Genomic DNA, 25,381 nt, shown 5'->3' with positions numbered 1-25,381 from the left:
GTCAACCTTCATGTGTAAAAAATTGGATATAAGTAAAAAAAGGCCAATAAATAGTAACTTTTTTAGTTTCAGTTGTGTCTACCCTGATTATCATGGGATATGTTTATAGTTAGATATAAGATTATGTTTTACAAAAAATGTAATTTTTTATAAAATCAAATATTTTGATATCCGAACGCAATTTTTATTACCTGAAATAAATCAAAATTACGGCATTCTTCTAGATTGGTATGTCAACTCTAGAACATATTTTTCGATTTTACCCATTTTATTTGATTAGTTTATAATAGTTTTGCTTATTTTCATTGGGAAACCAATTTTTTATTATGAATTTAAGATGACTACGGAAGTTAAAAATCCTGACGACGTTTTAAAGGGTTTCCAAATGTAAGTATTGTTTTCATATAATTAGTCACTTCAATAAGCTTCAATGTTTACTGAAGTAATTATTTTTTCTAATTAATAAATCCTGTAGAAGTTGAGTTTGAAAATAACATGTTGAGGTTAGGTTTGTACTTGTTTTATCATTAATATGTTGGATAAAACCGAAAATTGCGGTATCTATCAATTTTTCGTAGAAACTGGATCTGTTTGAGAGACGCCGACGGCGGTAAAATATTTTGGCAAGGTTCGGACGATTTAAGTCACTCTGACATTGAACATGAAGCTCGAGTACCTAAAACAATCCTCAAATGTCGTGCAGTATCTCGAGAGTTTAATTTTAGCTCCAAAGAGCAAATGGAAAAATTCCGGTTGGAACAAAAAGTATTATTTAAAGGGAGATGTCTTGAAGAATGGTACTTCGAATTTGGTTTTGTTATGTCAGAGTCGACAAATACATGGCAATCTATTATGGAGGCCGCACCAGAATCACAGATGATGCCCGCCTCTGTTTTAAAGTAAGTATATCAATCATTTCTTTTAATTTACTTTAAGTAATTTTCTTTTAGCGGGAATATCGTTATAGAAACTAAGTTTTTTGATGACGATCGGTTGATAACTACTTCTAGAGTAAGAGTTTTCTACGTTTAACATATCTTGTATTATATTTGATTAAGTTGTGTATCGACTATTATTTACTTATCGTATTTAAGTATTTTAATAAAGATTTTCATATCTAGATGTGTTTTTTTTTTGAAAATCATTAACTATATTCAGGAAAAAGAGTGGGGAAAATAATACAACAAAATTTTTAGAAAAATATTTATTATACATGGTTAAAATAAATTCCTATGGCATTCATTAAGGTACATACTTTTTGAAATGCTGTTTTTTTAATAAAAGTTTTCAAAAAAAATGCCACCAAGAATATTATCACAAATAATTAAAGGGCGTATCTGATGTCATGATACAATGATACGAAAACAGGAGTTGTGGGTTTTTTGACTTTGTATGTAACACATATGAGCTTCATCCACACTAATCAACAACTTTTCCCAATTATCTACTAGGTCTTCTCAATAAAAATCAACTACACCTCATCTACTAATTCAAGGCAAAAGTATTATTTGGGCCCCATTGCACACCAGCATGCATAAACAAGAAAAATAAAAGTATCCAACAATGGATTTTGGGACACACCGGAGTGAAGGGAAACAAAATAACTGACAGACTCTCTAAAGTAGGGGCATAGGACTGGACTCATCTACAGAATAGAAATAGCATTGGAAATAAGTGGGATATGAATAAAATCAAGTGAGGAAATAGAAAAAAATAATTGGAAAGGGAGGAAAGACAGCAGGAACCATAAACACAGTGTTAAATTTCAAAATATTATCAAAATCAGTGGAAACTACAGTTTATAAAACAATTAATCAACCAACAATGCTCTATTGATCCAAACTATGGATATTATCGAGGTAAATAAACTGGAAATGTGAAAATTGTTTAGAGGAATTCAATCTGGAGAAGAAGAACAAATAAAATAATTTCCTTAATTGATTATCACCAGAAAAGTTATGAAGACCAGAAGAAGGGGATAATAGAAATAAAAATAAGACTTGAAAAGAAAATGATAAAAAAAAACTTTTTGTTAATCCTGTCTCCCTCTAATGTAAAACTTCAACATAACATCCAGATATGGCCCTTTACAATTTCATTGAAACGTAAAGAATGAACTTATTATGTATAGAACTAGTTTTCTTATGAACTTACTTAGTTTTTTGGTAATGTGCTGAAATACTGTTTAAATAGTATGAAAAAATCAATTCAATTTTTAATGATAAAAAAATAATTTTTTTGTAATAATTTCGAATGTAATATCGAATTTGTGAGTTTGCTATAAGATTGTTTTGAATTAGTTTCTTTTACTCCACTACACTATCGTTTAGAAATTAATCACCGGGATGTATATGCTTGATAGGACTTCTTTATTTATATAAAGGGTGAAATATGAAATTTGTAATAACCTTTTGTAGAAGAATAATAAAAATATTTGTATTTTATTAATAAATATAGATATTCACTTTTAATTCAGAATCCAAAACATTAAAACCGATATGAATAACAGGAATACTGAAAAAAAAAGACAGTTAGGTCTAGAGCTGGATAATTTCAAAGATAAAGTGAGGCTCAAAGCAAATACAATGGATACCAAATGTACTGTTTATTATTACTCAGTTAAATCCGTGTTTCGATAACTAGATTATCATCTTCAGAGGCCTAAGGCGAATGTTAATGTAGTGGTAGTGAAATAATCCACATAAAACAGCACAGATTTGGTACAAGACGTTTGAGTTAGTAAACTGCTAGATAAGAGTAAGTTAATCAAGAAACGGTATATCCAACTGTTTAAGGTAGTTAGCTCTCTGTCTAAAAAGTCTGTTCAGTTCCATAAATATTGATTAGGAACACAATGGAAATTAAAGAATAGGCCAGTGATGTAGTACGATGAGTTAAGATAAAGTACTTTCATTTGAAAGTTCTAATAATGCTTGAATACATGACAAATATTTTTAAAAATTGATGATATCAAAAGTTTGGTGTTCCTAGATACCTTACTGCTGCTTAATTAGATTTTTTTATCAAAAAAAATGATATAAAACATGTATCAAGAGTAGAGGAGTGAAAAATTGTATTCGGTATGAGTTATTATGAGATCCTAAAAAAATCCATGAGATTTTATTAAAATTGATTTAAGAGAATGTAAATTTTGGGGAGGGTTTTGGTATTCTATACACTATAAGGATATTAAGGAACTAATTGTACAATTAGAAATGTTTTTAAAAACAGTTTGTCAAAAATTATTTTCTTTTTTGGAAAAATAGGTATGAAAATTTGTAGATATATGTACAGTGTGATCCATTTAATGTTTAGAAACTATTTTTCATTAATCAGTGAGCCAATGTTTTTTTTTTCAATTTTGTAAATTACTCGAATACTCGAATTTTTTTGATATATTTATAAAAAAGAAATTAAATTATAATGGCAAGTCAATAAGTACACTTTTTCCTAGAAGATATGATTACAAAAAAAAAGAAAAAATACCATATCACAATAAGCAATAGAAAGATAGGAAACTGAAAAAGGACTTGTTAGATGACAGGGAAAACAATTAAAGAGAAAATTCATCACACCTTATAATTTATAAATTTACTGAATAATTTGTCAGAAAACTAATTGTAAAAAATTGATATTCACCCTATATAATGAAAAATTAAATATCAAAAGCTTAAATAATGTACCAAATTTGAAAATCGAGTTTTTTTGATAAAAAAACTTACTAAACAACATCATTTCTCTGTAACTTTCGTAGGATAAAGGTAAATTAGGTTACTAGGTCATAAAAACACATCTAGTATCTATAATTTGAATTTAGCAGTTTCTAGACACACTGTATAATGTTAAAATTGTGATTATTTGTCAATATCTTGTGTAACACACTTTTTCCAAAGTAAATGACGTGAAAAAACAAAAATAATGAGTCAATATCAAGTCCAATGATACAAGCCTCTTATAGAAACTTGATTTTCGACAAGGACACTTTTTCCTACAGGATGCGATTACAAAACAAAGCAAAAATAACAATAATCTCAAAATAAGACCTAAAATGACACGAAAAACAATTAAAAAAGGAATGTCATCACAATTTTATAGAAGTTTTACTTTTAATTGTTCATAGATTTTTGAATGAATCACACTGTAACTGTCTTTTTTGTTACTTAAAAACCAGGCGAATTCTAATGATAAAAATAATAACATTTCAATTAACAAAGTGTGGGTCAGAAAATTTCTCAACAAAATCATTTTACAATTAATTAAAGCGAACTGTAACAACCAAAATCTGAATGTATAAAAACATCCCTCTATTTCCAATGCAATAAAAAGGAATTTTATTCGGTTAATTTGTTTATAGATTAGTTCACTTTCGTTTTCAATAATTATTTTCGAATTAAAAGAAAGTGAAATGGATTTAGTTGTACAAATCCCAAAGTGTTATTAGTCCATCAGTTCCGCTAACTGCCATTATATTGGACTCCCAATAATTTACGGGAAACGGCGAAAATTGGATATCAGTAATAGGTCCTTCATGATCGTTCAAAACTGTCAATACTCTGAATGTTTTACAAGAAAATATCCTGATTCGACGATCCCATCCGCCAGACACAACTATTTTAGAGTCAGATCTAACTTTCACTACATTACAACCCTAAAAAAGATAATACAAAAAGTTATAGACCTGAATTTTTTAACACTTTGAAAATGAAAGTCATTTATAATTAAATAAATAAAAAAGAAAGTGTTTGAAGTATATATTCTTTACGTTTTTTAAAATAACGTTTTTTTGTTGAACAAAACTTATTTTGGTTTTTTTCTGTCAAATTCAACTGAAGAAAGATCTATTGTTAATGTTCAACAGTAATTGATCCTCATTTTTGTGTTTCAGTGCCCCTAGTATCCCTTTTCTATTTCTTTAAAATCTCAATGAAATCTTTCACCTTGCTCTTCACTCAGTTATAATTTTTTAATCTCAGTGCCCTTGGAATGACTTCTATTTCTTAAAAATCTTCATGACATCTTTCACCTTGTTTTTCACTCTACACCAAGAGTTTCCAAGAAGTAGTCCCAATGAAAATGTGAATAGTAAATGTTCATATTATAACCAAGAATTTTGATTTTTTCCAGCATATTGTGAATGATCTCAACATGATTTGGGTCTTTATAATTTCTTAGAAATGTATGTGCAGCTTCTTTAAGCATCTATTTCCTTATCTTCCATCACATTTGCAAATTCTGTTATCTTCCATGAATCTCTTAAAGATTCCTTCCATTAATTCAATCAAAAATATTTTACACAATTATTTAAAACAATTTCCTTCTTTGTTTACAGTTTCAACAAATTGTTTCATAAGTTGGTTAAATATTGTTTGGGTACAAAATATGTTTTAAATTTTGTTTATGACCTTTAATATTACAAAGACAGAAATAGAAATCATCATGATGATTTTTCTCTTGTCTCCAGACCATTGGCATTCGAAAGGAATGTACCTTTTACCTAATGTCCCAAATCTCCTTCACATACCTTGCAAACAGCTTGTGGTACCCAATCTGTATCTTGATCCCCTAATTTGATGTTGAATAAGCTTTAAAATTAAGTGTAGACATAATAAATATGATTCAACAGATAAAATTCCTTAATATCTTGTCCTAATTCCATAATAAAAGATTTACTACAAGTAAAATGAGACCCAATTAAAAAAAATTCTTAGAAACAACCACAGGATATTCTTTTTGGGAAAATTTCTAGAATTTAAGGTACTACATTTACTGGAGTGGTAGAGGATCGAGTGGTACATTCCTTTTAAAATGTATTAAAACGCCTATTATGTGATTTGCAAAAACATTCCGTGGGTAATAGAGACATAATTTGTTTAAATTAATAATTTCTATATAAAATCTCAGCTTTTAACCATCTAAAATCCCCTCATCACAAATTTCTTGCAGACCTGTGTAATTATCAAAGAATTTGTATTATAAAATAAGATCTTGTAGATAAAATACCTTATTTGTAATGGAACATTCTCCTATAATAGCCATTTCGTATGCATTATTTATGGTAAACACCTCAAGGGTATCAGACGAAGATCCACTAACAGCTCTCTTAGAAATAGGATCAAATGTCAGAGATGTTAATTGATCGTGAAGTTGTATATGTCCACAAGGCTGGAATGTATTCAAATCCCATAAAACTACATCACCTTTAATAAAAATCGTTAATATTTGGTATGAAATATTAATGATATATTTACCTGTTTCATATCCAGCCATAACACAATAGTTACTTCCCAAATTTACTTCTTGTAAAGCCATTATGGAGCCTAAGTTCTCCCTTCCTGGATTTAACTGATTTACTTTTGTTAAATCATTAATATTTAAGATATCTACACAACCCTCTTCTTGAGGTACTAGTAAAGTTTTGTTTATTAAAATACTTTTACAGAAGCTCATAACACATGTAGCTTGACTTTCTACTTGATAAGAACTTTTTTTAACCGACCAAAGTTTGACTTGCCCTTCTTTTTCTTGTGTTATTATTTTATAGTCAAAACTGTGAATAGATTGTATTGATTTGCCCATGTCTTGTTTAAGTTGTAATCTATTTGACTAAAAAAATATTTTTTTGAATATTTTATTAAACTTTTTATCTTTAATGCGACTTTCCATTCATCAAAATAACCATCAATTTCTTTTTCTACTTCTTACGTTTTCAAATTTAGCAGACTAATTTGAAAGTCTGCATACACATATGCATAATGTATTGCCTATCTCGTAGGTATAATAATTTTATTTAAAATATCTTCAAAAATGAATAAACAATAGATTCTAAATTTAAACAATTTCGTGTTTACAACAATTCAGTACTTGTAAAACGACAATTTATATTCGTGTATTTTTATTGAAAAAAATAATCAAAACAATATAAAATTTCATTAATAAAATCTTGATACGAAAATGAAATATTTCCATCGCAATAAACCTATAGGTTGAAATGTAAACAATTAAAAAGTGTTTTAGCTTACCTCCAAATCCCAAAAATACACTGTACCTTTTTCGGTCCCTGCTAAAAGTTGTGAAACAAACTTTTCTCCCCGCACACAAAAATTTAGACAGTGAATGTGCCCCATATCTTTCCTAAAAGAGTATACTGGGTCAGGTGGTAAAATTGACATTGTTTTAATCTCGGGGCTACTTTCATAAATGAAATAAATTTAAACGTAAACTACAAAATACGAGAAAAAGGGAATTAAAAAACTGGGGCCGAAACAAAAAATTAACCTAACCCACATTTGTTTTGATTTTGACTGTGTTTCTCTTTTCATCAGATGTTCTCTCAGGGTATAATAGACATGGAATATCCAGCTCCGATTAGAATAATGTATCATGTCACATTTGACGTTTATATCGGAATTTGTAGTGTTTTAATAAATATATTATTTATGGAGTATCAATTTTATGTTATCGATATTTTATTTATGGGGAATAATATAATTAATTAAAAATATAATATTAAGAAATATTCAAAGTTTATATAAATGGTGACAAATGACGTTTAACAGATTGTGGGGTTGTGTGATTTTATGGTGTTTGTGCATTTTTATAATTTTTTTTATCGGTAATGTCGATGTTGAACAACAATAATCATTTGTTGATAGCGATATAAACATAAATATCGCATTTCGATTGTTTGTCCATTTAAATTGATGGCCCGTATGAAAAATTAGTGATGATTATCAACGCCACCGACTTTAATTCAGCTTTATTGTTAATAAGGTAAGTATTAAAAAAAATCATTTGTCTAATTTTTTGTTGTTTAAAATTGGGCTATTCACCAGACATTACTGTTATATAAGATAGATTTAATAACCGTATTATTTCCCTCGTTAATTTATTGTTCTTGTACACGAGCTTATTTAATGTTTGAAAAAGTGGAACACTTGATGTACCAATTGTTTATGTAAATATGAAAATTTCAATTGTAACAATAAGTGTTGTATTCACTTTCTTTCTCTCTATTACTAAGTTTTGCTCTTCAATCCAGGGTTTTTCTTTTCACTATAACATTTATTCTATTCACAGTCTCTACCTTTTAATATATTTTTGAACATTTTGCAAATAATTAATTGTCTTCGCTAAATGTTACAGATTTTTCATTTAATCCGCGATCTACTTATTTCAAGACCCATTCACAGGAATGACATTTTTTCAGTTTTTATATCACATATTCCACTTTCGATAAGTGATAGAATGATATTGTTTCTATTCTTGAAGTGAATATTTATAATTCTGGTTTGATCGCTATATTTATTGTTTGAAAAAGTGGAACACTGAAGGTTAATAATTATTACCTGAAATACAAAAACATTGATACCCATTTTAAAGAATATTAATTAAATCCTCAAAATAGAAAGTTTATTACAAAGTAGGTAGGTAGATTTTATCATTAATACAATTTTTGTTCCAATTATATTGTAATATATTCCAGATAGTGAACAACTGCCATAATGGCAGACAGCCAAAGTCAAACAGTTGAATATCAATGGGCCTATTCCATAATGGACTCAAGCCGGGTATCCACGTTTCTAATTTCCATGTTGCTCATTGTTTATGGCTCTTTTCGCAGTCTTAACATGGAACAAGAAGCCAGAGAACGTGCGAATGGTACAACAAACTCTTTACTGAATCCTCCCCAAACTGTTCCAGTAGAGAACAATGTTCAGACATTAGATACCATGCAGGCATTATGTTTACCTTTGGGAGCAAGTGTCTCTTTGCTGGTTATGTTTTTCTTCTTCGATTCAATGCAGATGTTGTTTGCAATATGTACAGCTGGTGGGTACAAATATAATCTTAAACGGTTAATAATAGTAATAAAATTATTTATAGTGATAGCAACAGTTGCTCTTGCCTTTCTTCTTTTACCTATGTGTCAGTATATTATGGGTCCGTGTTCTGATGGTAAGAAAATTTCTTTCGGTATGTGTGGAAGGTTTACTGCCGCTGAATTGTTTTCGTTTACTTTGTCTGTGTTCATCGTATGCATTTGGGTATTGACAGGTGAGTGTATATACTTATTATATTATTAAAAAAATCATTCTTTACTCCTAAATTTTTTTTATATGAAATGTATGTGTATTTTAGGTCATTGGTTGTTAATGGATGCAATGGGCATGGGACTGTGTGTAGCTTTTATTGCCTTTGTGAGATTACCTAGTTTAAAAGTGTCTACTTTACTTTTAACAGGATTACTGATTTATGATGTGTTTTGGGTTTTCTTTTCTTCATATATTTTCAGTACTAATGTAATGGTTAAGGTTAGTACACAAAAATAAATAATACTTTAAGATATCTATTTCAAATATTGATTAGTTATGATTTATTCATCAGATATTGTACATCTAGGGCTAATTACTGGTATTCCTTTGTCTTCTCCATTCTATTTTTTGTTTTTTTTCCTGTTCATTTATAGTATTTGAAGTTGTTTGATCTACCTTTTTTCCAATCTGATTTCTGTGTAGTACCCTCAGTGAATATCAATGTTGATTTAGGGAATCAACTAGCACAACTGATCAATTATTTACAGAGCGGAAAATCATGAAAAGATGCTATGAAAATGATATTGATCTAAATATAATAGCTATACATTTTAAACAAGTATTTGATAACGTTCATTGTAGCAAACTGAAAGAAGCAATAAGGAAAATGGAAATATCCACTAAATCGATCAATATGGTAATGATCGTAATGCAAAATCTTGAGGTAAAGTTAAAATAGGTGGCAAATTAATTGATCCTTTTGATATCACATCTGGTGTTAAACAAGGAGATAGTCTTTCAAGTACATCCTTGACAATTCGTGTCCAAATTGGTCTGTTCTTCACAAATGTTCCCCATCCTTTCACATTCATTGTTTGAAAGTCTTCCTGAACTCTGTTAATGGGACTGCCTCTTTCTACTGCAATATATTTTGGCATTCATGATTCTCTTAGGTATTCACTTGTTCTACATTCTTTGAATGTGCCCAAACCATCTCAACCTCTGGGGTTTAATGAATCAGATGATATTTTCATTGCCTACTATTGATTTCACTATTATTTTATATTATCCAGTCTGCTTCGTTCATTCTAATTCCTTCATATATTCCCTCGAATATTTCTCCTTGTGTTTGTTCCTCCTTTGTAACTCCTTTATCGGTTTTACCACAAGAGTGAAGTTGTGTGCAAACTATACATTTTTGATTTATATTAAACATGCTTCCTGGTATCACTTTTGTATTGTTTGATTACAAATTCTACAGATGCTTGATTTTTTCTTGCTACATTGCTTTTTTTTCCAATTCCAGTGTAATTTTTATAAGTCTTTTTCGGTATGTCTAGCTTCTATTGTAAGTCAATGAAAAACATATTTAAATCTGTTTGTTTTAAATTGAATATATATATATATATATATATATATATATATATATATATATATATATATATATATATATATATATATATATATATATATATATATATTCTTTCTATTGAAAGTGATTAATTGTTCATATTATAATCTAAAAAAATGATGTAAAAGAATGTTTTTAAATATCCAAGGCCTTTCTTTTTATACATATATGTGCTTCATTAATGTTTATAAAAATAAATTCTTTTTGCAAGGTTATCAATTATCATCCAAACACAAAAGTTAATTGCATAATTATTTCTTGAATGAATATGTTTAGTGGACAACCCTGTATCAAATAATATCCTTATCTAGTGTTTGATATACATGGATTGTTATTATAACATCGTTCATTATATTCTGCCAATTTATCAAACACTTGTCTACATTATAATCAACTACAATGAATTTAATCGTGATGTAATTAATTTAATTGAATTATTGTCTCGAGATATTTGAAATGTTTGTCACTTGTTCCATATTATTGCCTTCTATTTTTTTTCTTCAGTTATTACTGTTACTTTCCTTTTTTTGTACACTTTTTCATTCCATTTATTTCCATATATACAGATTTTACGGTCATTGGTAAATACACTTTCTTTTTAAGTTATTGGCTGTAATTTTCTTCAATTCCAACATGTCTGACTTATTTTCTCTAATTATAAGATCTCCAAGTTAAAAAGAATAGGTTCTGAAGCTAGTTCACCCTGTATAATTGAATATAATTGTGACTCGCCCTGATATTTTCCAAAGTATCCTACTGAAACCAATCCACAATATATGAGTTTAATAATTTATTCTACAGTCTCTTCCATTACATTTGTCTTTAAAATGAACTGTTTGTACCGTTTATTGATTCAAGTTGTTTGAAGGTCGCCACAAGACCTGCTGAAAATCCTGTGGGAGTTGTAGCCAGGAAACTGCACATTGGCGGAGTTGCCAAAGAAGCACCAAAATTGAGCCTGCCAGGAAAATTAGTTTTTCCAAGTATTCACAATTCAGGACATTTTAGCATGTTAGGTAAATGTATTCATATTCGCTTTTTCTTAGCTGTAGACACCTTCATGTTTTGCTATTTTTTTTATATATTAATATACACAAATGAAAAACTCCGAAATTGTAGTTTTCAAAAATTTTTACTTCTTAACAACTTTTTCTCATAATTACTTTATTTTCGAAATTAATTCTTATTGTGTTTTTGGAATCTATTTTTTGATATATTACTATTTATATTTTCAGTATATATACGAGGTGAGATCAAAAAATATGGTGAATGAATTTTACGCTGCATATATTTCAACTAGTATGTCTCATACCTTCAATTATTAAGATATTCAATGACGTTTAAACCTGTAGTAGATCAGATTTTATAGTGCAACATTTGTCGTTAATATTAGTTGACAAAATATGAAGATTAGTCTAATATGTTAAGGCAGTAATTTTGAAGACTGTTTACATGTGTTACGAGTGATTTAAAAGTGAAAATAAATCGATTAAAAACCAGGAATTTTAGTAACGTCCTTTGATTTTAATGTCAGACAAGAATAATAAAGAAAACACTGGATAAGAAGGGAAAACCGGTTACTGGAACAATTTATAGGGGTTGAGTCAGGCAAAGATACCACTTGAAACTATAACCAGGAAGGATTTGTTGAATGAATCAATCTAGACAAGATGTAACCTCTAGCCACAATATCTTGAAGTGTTAGAGACTATGGAACTCCAGAGCACTAACCCTAGAAACGTATGAAATAGAGGACAAAGATCTCTGAGAGTTTGAGCCATCTCATATTCTGATTTTTTTCAAGAGAAGTGGGATTCATAGATCAGATACATAAATATTGGGTATCCCAAGTGCTATAACAAAAAACTGTAAACTCCCAAGGGTTTCGTGAAGAAAAAAAACTCAAAACCGCCTTGCATACCAGTTTTTTTCCATTTTGGCAACATTCCTGACATTGAGAATGTCAATAAGGCATATAAAAGTGATTTCAAAGAAGCCTTCTAGTGTTAGAATAAATTCTTAGCCCAGTGTGGTACTTTAAAGAAAAATCATTTAATTTCATGTTACTATTTTTTTGATCAAACCTCGTAAATGTGGAAACAACATTTTTTTCTTCTTTCTTCTTTAACATTCGCTTTGGTCCTTTGAGAACCATATCCTTCTTAACAATCGACTGCCAATCCTTTTTGTGCCAATTTCTTCTACTGTATTCAGTTTTTTGTTCTTCCTCCTTAAACCTGTTTTCGTTCCTAGTTTCTTGTCTTCCTCTTCTCTTTTAATGGTGTCATTATTAGAAATAACAACTGAAGATTTTTATTTGAAACAAATCTACGATTCCCTGCTTTTATATCTAAATAATTTAATTTTAGGTTTAGGAGATATCGTGATGCCTGGTCTACTGTTGTGTTTTGTTTTGCGTTACGACGCTTACAGGAAATCCCAAGGTTTATCCGGTTCCAGACTGACTTATTTCCATTGTTCTCTCTTAGGATATTTTCTAGGCTTATTAACAGCAACCGTCACTTCCGAACTGTTCAAAGCCGCCCAACCTGCTCTACTATATTTAGTACCGTTTACGTTACTACCATTGCTAACCATGGCGTACCTCAAGGTAAGTCTATAACTCCATATCAATCCATTTTTTATAAAATACAAAAAACATTGTAAAACTGGTTTTTTTGTTGTGTAGGGTGACTTACGGCGAATGTGGTCAGAACCTTTTAAATCATTAGCTGTTTCTAAGCATTTACAAGATGTGTGATAGAATTTTTCGACTGTTATATTAACTACTGTTACTTCAATTTTTGATTATATTGAATTTAAGATATAGTGTTTTACAAAATGTTTTAGCGAATTAAGAACAAATTGAGAAAAAAAAACTTTAAAAGTGAATGATGTGAAATTTATCTACTATCATGTATATTAAATTATTAGCATCTATTGTCAATTGAGAAAGTACATAATTAGGTAAAACGTTTTTATTTGGGAATAAGATAATTGTGTTGAAAAGACATTTTGTTACTTTTTTTTTATACATTAATTATAGTTTTTTGCTTATAACATTTCGTAGTGTTTTATTTTAATTTGAAATATATTTAATACCACATTCTTGAGTACACGAGCCCTTAGTCTCTACAACTTTTATCCCTCGAATAGTAGTAAAGAAAACCGTTCCAATAAACATTCCAATCCAAGCCCCGTGGAGGAAAATTTTTCCTATATCAGGACCATTCCCAAAATAAACCCCATAGTAATCTCCATATTCCACTAATAAAACAACCCAACGAGTCTCTAATAGGGAAACTTGAATTTAGTAGTAGAGAATAGAATATATCCAAAACTTGAATACTAGGGGGCTAGAATATAGTGACAGGTGAAACTATTTATTTTAAAGTCCTAGGAGGTGTAGAATTCCATACTGATTGTTTCAGCAATCAAATCAGTGGGAGAATGTGTTGAAATGAGACAAAATATCACGAAAAACTTTCATTTACTTTTTCATATCAAAATAAAAATATTTAATTTGAAATCCTAACCTATCCCAAACTGAAGAAAGATACTAGGGTATCTGAAATCCTATACAGACACTTTAAGCAGTCACATAGGAACCATGGAAAACTTGAATTTTCAATAATATATAAGACATTTTTGTACATCAAACAATACTTATTAGGGGTATATCCAAACCCCGATATAAGTTAAAATCTAGAATCCAATACTGATTGTTGAAGCAATGAAGTCAGTAGAACAATATGATAAAAGATATTAGAGGGTCTAAACTGTGTATACTGACAGTTAAAGCATTCATATACTAGCAGAAAATGTGAGAAAATTACACCATTTGTTTTTCCGTTTCTTGACATTTTCCAAAGGAAAACTTGAATTTAGTGTGTGAATGTATCCAAAACTGATAGAAGATATTGAAGGATCTACACTGTGGATACTGACAGTTTAAGTGGTCGGTCGTATCGGAATATCACAACATTTGTTTTTCCGTTTCGAATTTAGACATTTTTCGAGAGGAAACTTGAATTTTGTGGTGTGTTGATGCATCCAAATTGATAAAATATACTGCGCGGTCTAAATAGTTTAAGTGGTCGAATACTATCAGAAAATGTGTGAAAATTAGACTAGTTGATTTACCATTCGATATATAAGTATGTCTAGAATCCAATTGAATAATAGTTAAATTAATTTAAACAATGAAAAAGTGTTGAAATTAGACGAATTATCATGAAAAATTCGATTTTCCATTTTATCCTTATGATAAAACTAGGTTTTCTTATAATTAATATTTAAGAAGGTATTGGTAAGTGAACATATTCAAGACTATTGAAAGATAAAGTGGAACTTGAATTACCGACTTTGTAAAAATTAGATTGGTTGGATTATATTTCTTGATATTTTTCCTGGTTAATATATAAAAGAGTAACTAAAACACATTTTTGAGACTTTGTTGTATAATATATTAAATTTTAATTTATATTTACATAATCTACAGAGCATTTTAATACCGATTTAAACAACATATACATAGAAGAAAAAAATAATCTCACCTGGAAGTTGTTATTAACAAAAAGTGCAATAATTTGAATTTGTGTAAATACGAATAACATCTTAATTAATTAATACAAAAAACTAACTATAAAATATGGACTAACAAGAAAAAATACTGTTTTTCAAAATAATAAACAGGTTCTCGAAACAAAATAACTTTTGGTGTGAAATATTAACAAACAAAGTGAACAGAAAAGTTCTATATGATCACTAGTGCTTTTTTACCCCTTAGCCAATCAACAATTTTAAAGAGACAAAATTTTTGAAAATAATCACTTCTTTTGAATCTCTTATTTTTTAATTGAAAACAAATGAATTTAAAAAAAAAACTATTTTTTAAATGTTCTAGGAAGTATTCAAACCAAGAATGAAAAAATTACATTCTGGGTATTTTAAAAAATTTTGTGCTCACAATTTTAATTAATTAATTTTAAAAAAAGATTTAAATGATATATCAATAAAATAATCACCTCTTAAAAAATTTTGTGTGTAAAAATACTTTCTACCTTTTTAAAAAAATATAATTATACATTCGTGAACAAAAAAATCGATTCGGGCGACACCTCTGCAATCGCAAGTCATTATCAAAAAAACTGTACACGAAATTGTATTTTTCTCAGTTAAATCTTGGAACTAATGGTATCAGCATGATTGGTAACCATCCTTTTCATGCTTGCGCTAATTAGGGGTAATTGACCCTTATAAAAGATCATATATCTGAACAAAAATTATCAGTTAACATCAAACTTCAACCGATACACATAAAAAAACAAGAATTCTACCTGAAAATTGACACAACAAGTGATAAAGCAGCTGAAGCGGTCTTTCTATTGAGCCAAGGCCAGAGTCAACCAGAAGTGGCTAGCACGCTGAAATTGAGACAGTCTGGTCGTTTCCAAAGTTAACCATCGCTACCAAGAGAGTGATAACTTTAATAGAAGTCGCAGTTCCGGAAGAAAAAGGTTCAAGTTCAACCAACAAGAGCTCAGACAAACACGAAGAGTTGATAGACAGTAAGACTCCAGCTACTGACCCCAAATAGCCTTCCAGAGAAAACTAACGAACAATGGGGCTCTGTTCTCTTCTAAGACAAAAGCAGAATGTGCCTGCATGGTTGGGAAAGAAGAAGACCTGGAGATAGATTCGAGCAGTGTTGCAGAAAAGAAAACGTGACTTTGTTTGGTTTGATGTTTGGACGGACACTTCAATGGAAGCACAAATCGAGTTTGTTTCTATTGTTCACATCGTTCCCTACGAAGGTTCAATCGGCGAAAATTTCATTCTAATGCAGAACAATGCCCGTTTACATACTGCAAGTTCCGTACGGATGTAGAACTGACCAGCGCATAGCCCGGTCTTAAATCTTATGGAGCATTTATGGGATGACCTTAAGAAAAAAAGTTCGAGCTAGAAAATCCTGCACTTGTCACGAAATTGGACTTAAAAACGACGTTCACTGAATTATGGGATAACATCGAACAAAAAGAACTTATAGGATACATGAAAAAGCGATTGGAAGTTGTTATTAGGGGCGGCGGAGTGAACACCAATTATTGCTATAGACTTTTGGTCGTGAACGTGCTACTAGAGTCGATTTTTTGCTCACTAGTGTATAAACATTGCACATACATTTTTTATTTCAAGATTTCGCCATATTTTATAAAAAATATTAAAATACAAAACGAAATTGGAAACAAAAACGAATGTAAACAATATCAGTTGGCATATTCTTTAAACACCAAAATAAATAATTTCCAACAAGTATAAAGTAAAAATATTTATTTTTTCATAAATAAAGTTTTCAAATCTCGTAATAGTTGCACAAGAGTATTGGGAAAATAGAAAATTTCGATGATAAAATGTACTTTACAATATGGTAAAACACAACAAAAAACTTTAGGGTATTTCAGTCTGTTTATTTTAATGAAATAACTTTAGTTCACTATATGGTATTTGTGGTATTTACTAAATGAGAATATGGGTAAAGTAGGGATATTGAGGATTAAAATATAGCACAACTTGTGGAAGAAAAGGAAATGTGCACTATAGTTTCCTTGCATATAAAACAGGTATTCAATAGATTACGACACGAAGGGCTTCTCTACAAAATCAAATAATACCTACACTATCAAGTATATCTAATCCTACATAGAAGATATACACTTAAAAGTTAAATTCGAGAGGTAGAACCATCAGACTATCATGAAATAAAATCGGGTGTACACCAGGGCAGTTCTTGTAACTACTCTTCCCAACTGACATACCATCCAAATTTCCATTAATAATAGTGAAAGATGAAGTGAAGTATCTAGATCGAAGACTTACTGGAACGCACAGTAAAAATAAAACAACCAGATATAAAAAGTAAAAAATATGTTTTGGTTAATAGACCTATTTACCCTTGTATGTACATACGGAATCGAGTCCTGGGGATGTAGAAGACTTCAAACACAAAATAAATTCAGTTCAGAACTTTGTGAATGCTGCTTTATAGTATGTATTAAGTTTAACCAATCGCAATGAGCTAAATATACCATTCATTACCATTGGGGCAAACTCAAACAAATATAAAGAGTTCTGTGGACACAATAGTAACCAACTAATCAAAATTTTTTTTTAACTTCCACTGCAATGATGGAGACTAAAAAAACTGAAGATATGTAAAAGAACTTGTTAATGACCAATAAATGACACAAGACATTTATTATTCAATAAAAGTATATTGTGCAAATGAAAAAAGAAAAAAAAATCTGCGAATTGGAGAACTAAAAAAAGATTGAGCAAGAGTAATCTAATGTACAAGGTTGGTAAGAATTTGGTAGGATTCAGGAAAAACTCAATTTTCCAATGTCAATATATTTGATGAAATACTTTTCACACAAGCTTTTATCACAGTAAATGGATTTTAAATTGACTTTAATTGACTATATTCTCCTCCAAGATGTGATAAATATTTAAAAAATGAAACTGGGTAGGAGCAAAACCAATTATTGCTTCAACCTATAGGGGTTAAGACAGGCAAAGACTCTTTTGAGTAAGAATGATGTACGAATATTAACTGTCGCCTGAAGACGCTAGATAATGTGGCATGCAGATTTTGTTATACAGAGATGGAAATTTCTATTCACATTCTTTCAAAGTCTGAAACACACTAGGAAATAGAAGACGAAAATCTCTGGCCGCTAAAGCAATCCCACATTCTGTACTTTTCAAAGGGAGTAGGATTAACAGATCAGCTGGGGGTTCCCCAGTATCGCAGCTAGAAAAGGGGACATAACAGATTTTTTTAGTTCGCAGTGTATACAATACTCCAAAATTCATACATACAAACTGGGTAGAGCAAATTAAACCAGTACCATATTTAAAAAAATAGCACAACTTGGTATGTTCAAAGGTGGTTTAGAATTAAATTGGGCAAAATAAAAACCGAATACGAAAGAACAGGATGAAATAAAAGAGAAATCTAATGCATAAAGTTCAAAGAGCCTAGTAGAATTCAAGAAAAACCTCCAGATTATTTCACAAAAAAACAACAATAATGCCTCTAATGGAAGAGACTTTTCATTTGAATTTTTATTACAATCATAGGATCTTCAACGGACTTTAGTTCACTACTTTGTCCTCCAAGAAGTGATTGGATAGAGTAGTGATAAGGAGATTAAACCAGTACCGAATTAAAAATAAAATAGCATAACCAGATGTGTTCCAAAATGGTTTAGAATTCAATTGGGAAAAATAAAAACAGACTAAACAAGAACTGGACAAAATAAAAGAGAAGTCGGTAAAGCAAGATTTCCTTTAAATGCTTAATATTCAATTAGGTTAGGTTAAGTATCAGATTTTAAAAGAAATCTAGTAAGATACCACAAAAAGTTGAAAAGTCTATTTAGCTCTATAGATCACAAGTAACAGTTTAATTTTAAATAATTTTAGCTACACTATGAGCTCTAAGAAATGAATTGAGTGAAACTATGTGTGCAGAAGTACCACAGAATGAAGAAATGGCACAAACTAAGTGTCGACAAGGGCTGGAATATGATATTCCTAAAACTTCAAAGATTCCGAATAAAAAAAATAATATATTAAGTTTTGTGTTTAAGGGAATTATCAAAACTGTTTGTAAAGTACATTTCAATATCAGATTTCTTAGATACGAATTTACTAGTAAGCGTTTAAAAAATATGTATCACTCGAAATATACAAAGACAGATTTTCTTTGAATTTTCAAATAGTAAGTAGATATAGGTACAAGATTTGTTTTTTTATGTCGATCAATTTCGACACGAAAAATACTGATGCGTCCATTATTGGTTGTATAGATGATATTACCTGGAAATAATGAGACTAAAAATACAATTAATTAACAATACAAACATTATTAATATTTAGACTGTTACTATTTTAAAATTAAAAGTTTTTGTTAGCCTTGTATACAATATTGGATGAAATATCAACGTTTCAGTTAGGATCACACTTACTATATATATATATATATATATATATATATATATATATATATATATATATATATATATATATACATATATACATATATAATTAATCAAATAAAAAGATTTATTAGTGGCAATCCAAATTGATATATATACAAGCAAATATGAAAATAATTAAAAAGGTTTTTACCTCACTTTATCATCGGAGGTGTAGTTTCTGCGTTGGCTTTTTCAATCCTCAATCGTTTCGTTTGTTTTTGGTGCTGCTCTTGAAAATCCCTTTCGGTTATATCGAGTCTATTTATCTAATGAATAAGATTCAAAATTTACAAATTCAAATACCTTTTTTATTAGAACAACTCACATTATAAATAAGATTTTCCTCCGCTAAAATACTTTCAGGAGGATTTCGTATCCTTGCTAACGTTTCACAAAGTCCTGGGCATTGTCTTCTACTTTTAGGAGTACCTAAACAACCTAAAAAAAATGTGTTAACCAAAATTTTATTATTTTTTTGTGTACCTATATTTACCAATGAGGATAACTAGAGAAGTTTTGAAAAGAACTTTGACGCCTTCACATAGAAAAACGTCCCATACCCTCAAGAGAGTGTCCCAAGGTAAAGTCCTAGTGAACGCGCATAAAAACCACTCCGTACAATAAAACATCGGTTCGGCGTTTACTTTTTTTAAATGTCTATAAACTGGTGGACACACTTTCTTTAACAAACCTAAAAATAAAAATTGAGAATTTCATATAAAATAATAAATAATACTTACCCTGTAATATCAACCCATCCCTTTGTACTACGTCCATAGAGGGCGAATAATAATTCTCCAAGTATTTGTTAGATATAGATACTAGACACCAGAATGCTTCTACTGCAGGCATGTGCATTAAAAGGAAAGCTGCCACTGGTGCCTGCGCTTGACAATAACCAATATCGGGAAAATGGACGGTATACGCTTTCAATACGTTAAATAATTCTTGTTGACTGAAATAAAAAACATCCTGTAAACTTTGACGTTATAAATAAAACAGAAGTGACTATTGAGCCCCAACAAGTGAACAAACAACAAAATGTAGGGGCCTTATGCCATGTTACAAATAAGATATATGCGAACACTAACAAGAGTACTATTGGGGCGCTGTCGTCTCAACAAACACCTGAAGATGCTAGACTTGGCAGATAATGTGGCGTGTAGATTTTGTTGCAAAGAGGATGAAACCTCTATCCACATTCTCTCGAAGTGTTAGTAACCATTCCACATTCTTTTTCAAAGGAATGGGACTGGTGGATCAGCTGTAAACACTGGGTTCTTCAGTGTCGCAGCAAGAAAGGGGGACACAATATATCCTTTGGGTTGTAGAGTTAGGTTAGGTTCTATATAAATATATATATATATATATATATATATATATATATATATATATATATATATATACATATATAATTTTTATTGAAATAGAAGCTACATTTGGCATCATTGTAATTGAAATTTGTTACCTAATTCATGAGAAAATAGATTCTTTTAAATTTTTCACTATCTAGTAGTAAGAGGAAAACTTTTATCATACTTATTATATTTTTGTAATGTTTTAATCAATTCCAGCTTTTCTATTTTTCAAAAATTCCATAAATCTAAATTCAAAACAACCTTCTGAAACATCATATAAAAATTTATATCAACAAAATTGGAAATTTTCTTCTAAAACACATAAATAAAGCAAAATATTGAAAATTGTTGAAAACATGCAGAAAACGATCATCCACTGTAATATTTATATTGATATTTTACCCTGGTTTATCTTCAGAAGAAAACATCTCGTGAAGTGGAAACTGCCTATGAATATCTTTCTTTATATCCTCTATGGATTTCGTATCCGCTTCTGCTCTCAAACATTCTTCATATTTGCTAGGCTCTTTGTCCAATAAAACTTTACCTCCACATAGGTATAACCAAGCTCTAGGTCTCATAGACTGTGGTATACCTGAAACAAATATTTATATGGTGTTGATATGAAACGTACAAAGATTCAAACACTTGAATAAATATTATAAACTGTATTATTAAAATTTAAAAATGAATTTAATTAATGAATATGTTTCCACTTTAAACAAACTTTTTGGATACAACAAATTAATACAATTTTCGGATCATCTTTGAGAATACCCAAATTATTTTACAGATATACTACAATGAATAAGTTATGTCTAGTTAATTGTGACTTTAATTTGGCCTTACATCCATTGGGGATGATAGTCGCCCTTCCTTGGCTCTCCAGATTAATCTTTTATGGTGATTTTACTCTCATTCTTCTTTTCCACTTCTTTCTATCCTCCACGACTTGTCTTCAATTCCTCACCCACATAATCATCATCACTAGCTCTATAGCCTTACAGGAAGGCCTCGACTTTTTCTAGCATCGAACGCCATCTTTTCCGGTCTCTTGCAACGACTATCCAGTAGTATCTTCAAAAATCCCGTCTCTCCATCTTAGTCTTGGTCTACCTCTGCTTCTAAGACCTTGAAGTTCTTTTTTGTGGTTACCCTACATGTCCTGCTCATCTAAGCTTGCCAATCTTGATTGTTATTATTATGTCTCTGTTTCCTCTGAATTTTGGCAGCAAAAAATGAGAGGTACAAAATATCTTCTGGGTATAGATGCTGTAAAGCCAAAACCCCTACCTAAAACCATCTATTATATTTTACGATTTGTGATATATAAATAAAAATACACCTGATTTGATGATATATACCAATTCACTTAACCTTGACATCCCAGGAACGTTAATCACACTCTAGTTAACACTTGTCCTCTGTTACTAATTGAATTAATCACATTTTTTATTCTAAATAATTTTATGTATTTGATAAATAAACAGGTATTATGAAATTCCATATTTATTAATCAATTATCAACTGTTATGAAATAAAAACATTTAAGGGTAACTTGCTTTAATAATTATTTAAATTATAGTAAATTGAAAATAAAATAATTTTTGAAAAAGATATAAAAATACCTTTCCTACATCTCTCCTTAACTTTTCTATAATTATTTTCCATGTAAAAATTCCATTGTGATAGCATTTTCAACCATTTCCTTTCTCTTCGTAATACGGTTTCGGCAGGAGGTCCGTTTCTAGGTTCGGGAGAATATTGAGCGCCACCCAAAAATCCGTGACGATCTGGTACTGTAGATATCACGCTACCGTCTATAAGCGTCGACGCTTCTGAGCATATTGAAACTGTATCTGCTGATGTCATATTGGCAGGAACTATTATTATCGGTCTAAAGACATCTTTAAAACCTAAAAATAATTGGGTTTTTAGAAAAAAATTTCTTTTTTTTGATTAATGGAAATATCATACATATTTTTTTGATATGAAATCGATTTTTGGCAAGAATATGTGTTTTTCTTAGTTAGTCACACGACTTAATGAGTAATGTGTTCCTTAACCATATATGTATTTAATTATAATACAACAGACAGAAGGAAAGGAGGCAGACATGTACGAACATAGAGAAGAACTAACGGGAAAGAAGAGCAACATGGAAAGAGGCTACAGAAATAGACAAAAAAAGAAGAAAATAGAGAGCCCTCGTCAACAAAATTGGACGAAACCCACTAAACATTGCATGAGGATTGTGACCTCATTGTTTAATCACAGCTACCAAAACACCAGCAAGTGCCCTTAGTTCCACTGGTCTCCATATGACAATGGAGATGAATACATATTATACCACCAAGAACTGAGAATACTTATCCTGGATTGTATTATAAAATGATTAATTAATGACAAAACTAATATCCAATTCTTTAGAAGCCTGCAGATAATTCTCTCAAAGATTGAGTTAAAATAATATTTAGACCATTTAAGAGGCATAAAATAGTATAGAAGTGAAAATTGATCTAGATGAGAGATGGTATAGAGTATAGAGTATAGCACCAACAAATAGAGAACGTACTGGATGAAGAGAACATTAAAAAATAATTAATTGTTTTTAAATTATAAATTTGCCACTAATTAATTCTCTATTAGCAATCTACAGCTTTCAGAGATTAATGTTGATTTGTAAGTAGTAAGTCAAGACGAAATATCTTGAAACAAACTACAATAGAATCAAAACTTTTAAACACCCTATAATTTACAAATTATTATTTTGATCTGAGAAAAATTAAATGTAGAAAAGTAAATGAATTGTTTCAAATAAATTTCATTGCAGTAAAATGATTAAATAATAAAATTGTTTTATGATGATTTAATGATGATCATTAAAAGCAGCAATAAATATATTTTTTTCATTTTCCATATCAAAAATACAAATTTTTCTCAAAAAATATCTAGTGAATATTAATTTCAGATTAATATAGTATGTTTTTCCACCTTTTGCTTAAAGATATAGTAAGTTCTATTTAAAAAATATAAATATCTACCTATTTTAGACATATTTTCCTTCTCACACAATTTGAAATTCTATATATAATTAATAATAATACATTTCCCACAATTCTAACATCTCTCACATAATTTTTAATGTTGTTCTAATTATGTAACCTAAAGTGAAATACTGTTCTGATTTCTTCACATTATGATGCAAAGTTGGATTCTGTTATCACTTTTTTTGTAAATATTGCAGAATACTACCAGATTAAAAGTTTACATGGAATTTCTTTTTATCTCTTGTCCGCCTTTAGATAATTATTAAATACAAATAAAGGTGGCCAAAGTTGAAGGAGTTTAACAAAAATGGAGAATATTAAAACAGTAGAATGCAAATTTAGATAATGTAAACAATAATGCAGATTATATTTACATGTCTGATATACAAGATAAACAAAATACGCTTGTAAGAAACCTGAATCAATATTTTAAAAGACAAACAGATGTTAACAAACATAGAAGCCATTTTTATTACATAAAGTTCTGTATTTACTATATTTGAATCATTATTTTCAAAATTATATAAAACTTTCTTAAATTGTTTTTTTATTAAATTAAGTATTATCTCGTTATAAGAAAAAAATGATTGATATGAAATTTTTTAATATCAAACAACTGTGTAAAAAAACGAAAAGTTGCGGATTAAACACAGTTTTTCAAAAATTGTATATATGATGAGGTAACCCAAATGTGATATTTTTTGAACAGTAATCAATTAATATGACATCCAAATCTTAGTAAACTGGTTTAATATATATTAATAATTATCATTTCCTCACCTATTATTTGTGCTAATTGCCATTGATAAAATAAAGTCCTAGTACTTATTTTTAATTACACTAAGAAGCTACTTACATAAGTTAATGATAGAACAAAAGTAATAAATTCCACACACCTAATTATTCTACGAGGTTTGGTAATCATCATCATTTGCAATGTTCAATGAATCATAATATATGTAAAATCCCACAGCCCTGTGTAACGAAAAATGTCTTTCCCCTTATGGGTTTTGAGATTTTTAACTGATTCAATTGATCTGGTTTTTGAATTGAATGTTTTCCAATGTGTTTTAAATACCAATATAACACCTACGCTAATATTTACAGTAAATACAAATAGGCAAGATGTTTACTTACCAACACCAAAGTTTTCAATACACAAATAATGTTTAGAAACGTAGTTTGATTATTATTCACTGTCAGTTATGTGAATTATAGTCCCTCGATTACATTACATATAATTTTAAAAACAAACTAAGAAAATTAATCAAATAATATGTTTTTTAATAACTAAACGTCAAAAATTGCTAGAGGCGAGGCTCTGTCTTGTTGACATTATTGACAGTAGTGCAATGTGTTAATGACATACTTTTTTCTTCTCTTTTAACTTTCTATTTAAGTGACTTTATACTCATAGTCTTACAGTACGCTTATAGTAAAGATGACCTGATTATTTGTACAATAGGGGTGGTCTACCTTTCAT

At 29.5% G+C, this 25,381-nt stretch overlaps 4 protein-coding genes across 8 annotated transcripts; 2 read left to right on the top strand and 2 right to left on the bottom strand.

Annotated features, from left to right (window-relative positions):
• Positions 1-68: 68 nt before the first annotated feature.
• Positions 69-1,120, top strand: LOC130900674 (retinal rod rhodopsin-sensitive cGMP 3',5'-cyclic phosphodiesterase subunit delta). Of its 2 annotated transcripts, XM_057811440.1 has the most exons (4): positions 69-228; positions 338-387; positions 579-899; positions 951-1,120. In XM_057811440.1, the coding sequence occupies exons 2-4, from the start codon at positions 338-340 to the stop codon at positions 1,030-1,032; spliced, it is 453 nt and encodes a 150-aa protein (XP_057667423.1). In that variant the 5' UTR covers positions 69-228; the 3' UTR covers positions 1,033-1,120. The 2 variants fall into 2 exon arrangements, with proteins under 2 accessions (XP_057667423.1, XP_057667422.1); XM_057811439.1 differs by having other exon boundaries at positions 71-387.
• A 69-nt stretch (positions 1,121-1,189) lies between these two features.
• On the bottom strand, positions 1,190-7,357 carry LOC130900673 (guanine nucleotide-binding protein subunit beta-like protein 1). The gene is made up of 4 exons (XM_057811438.1): positions 7,020-7,357; positions 6,249-6,603; positions 6,001-6,197; positions 1,190-4,648 (listed from the first exon to the last, which is right to left on the bottom strand). The coding sequence occupies exons 1-4, from the start codon at positions 7,167-7,169 to the stop codon at positions 4,412-4,414; spliced, it is 939 nt and encodes a 312-aa protein (XP_057667421.1). The 5' UTR covers positions 7,170-7,357; the 3' UTR covers positions 1,190-4,411.
• A 197-nt stretch (positions 7,358-7,554) lies between these two features.
• LOC130900672 (signal peptide peptidase-like 3) lies at positions 7,555-13,505 on the top strand. The gene is made up of 7 exons (XM_057811436.1): positions 7,555-7,770; positions 8,483-8,829; positions 8,884-9,054; positions 9,139-9,311; positions 11,312-11,459; positions 12,813-13,054; positions 13,133-13,505. Exons 2-7 carry the CDS (start codon positions 8,502-8,504, stop codon positions 13,202-13,204), a joined length of 1,134 nt encoding a protein of 377 aa, XP_057667419.1. The 5' UTR covers positions 7,555-7,770; positions 8,483-8,501; the 3' UTR covers positions 13,205-13,505.
• A 1,380-nt stretch (positions 13,506-14,885) lies between these two features.
• On the bottom strand, positions 14,886-25,242 carry LOC130900670 (TBC1 domain family member whacked). 4 transcript variants are annotated; one of them, XM_057811434.1, is made up of 8 exons: positions 25,036-25,242; positions 22,477-22,764; positions 21,251-21,443; positions 20,231-20,445; positions 19,984-20,181; positions 19,816-19,928; positions 19,642-19,756; positions 14,886-19,329 (listed from the first exon to the last, which is right to left on the bottom strand). In XM_057811434.1, exons 2-7 carry the CDS (start codon positions 22,718-22,720, stop codon positions 19,643-19,645), a joined length of 1,077 nt encoding a protein of 358 aa, XP_057667417.1. In that variant the 5' UTR covers positions 22,721-22,764; positions 25,036-25,242; the 3' UTR covers positions 14,886-19,329; position 19,642. The 4 variants fall into 4 exon arrangements, with proteins under 4 accessions (XP_057667417.1, XP_057667418.1, XP_057667416.1 ...); XM_057811435.1 differs by lacking the exon at positions 25,036-25,242 and adding an exon at positions 24,795-24,853; XM_057811433.1 differs by lacking the exon at positions 25,036-25,242 and adding an exon at positions 23,893-24,172 and having other exon boundaries at positions 14,886-19,344.
• Positions 25,243-25,381: the final 139 nt, after the last annotated feature.

This window comes from Diorhabda carinulata, chromosome X (assembly GCF_026250575.1).
Source record: "Diorhabda carinulata isolate Delta chromosome X, icDioCari1.1, whole genome shotgun sequence".
Taxonomy (NCBI): domain Eukaryota; kingdom Metazoa; phylum Arthropoda; class Insecta; order Coleoptera; family Chrysomelidae; genus Diorhabda; species Diorhabda carinulata.
This window is presented reverse-complemented; position numbering and strand designations above follow the sequence as displayed.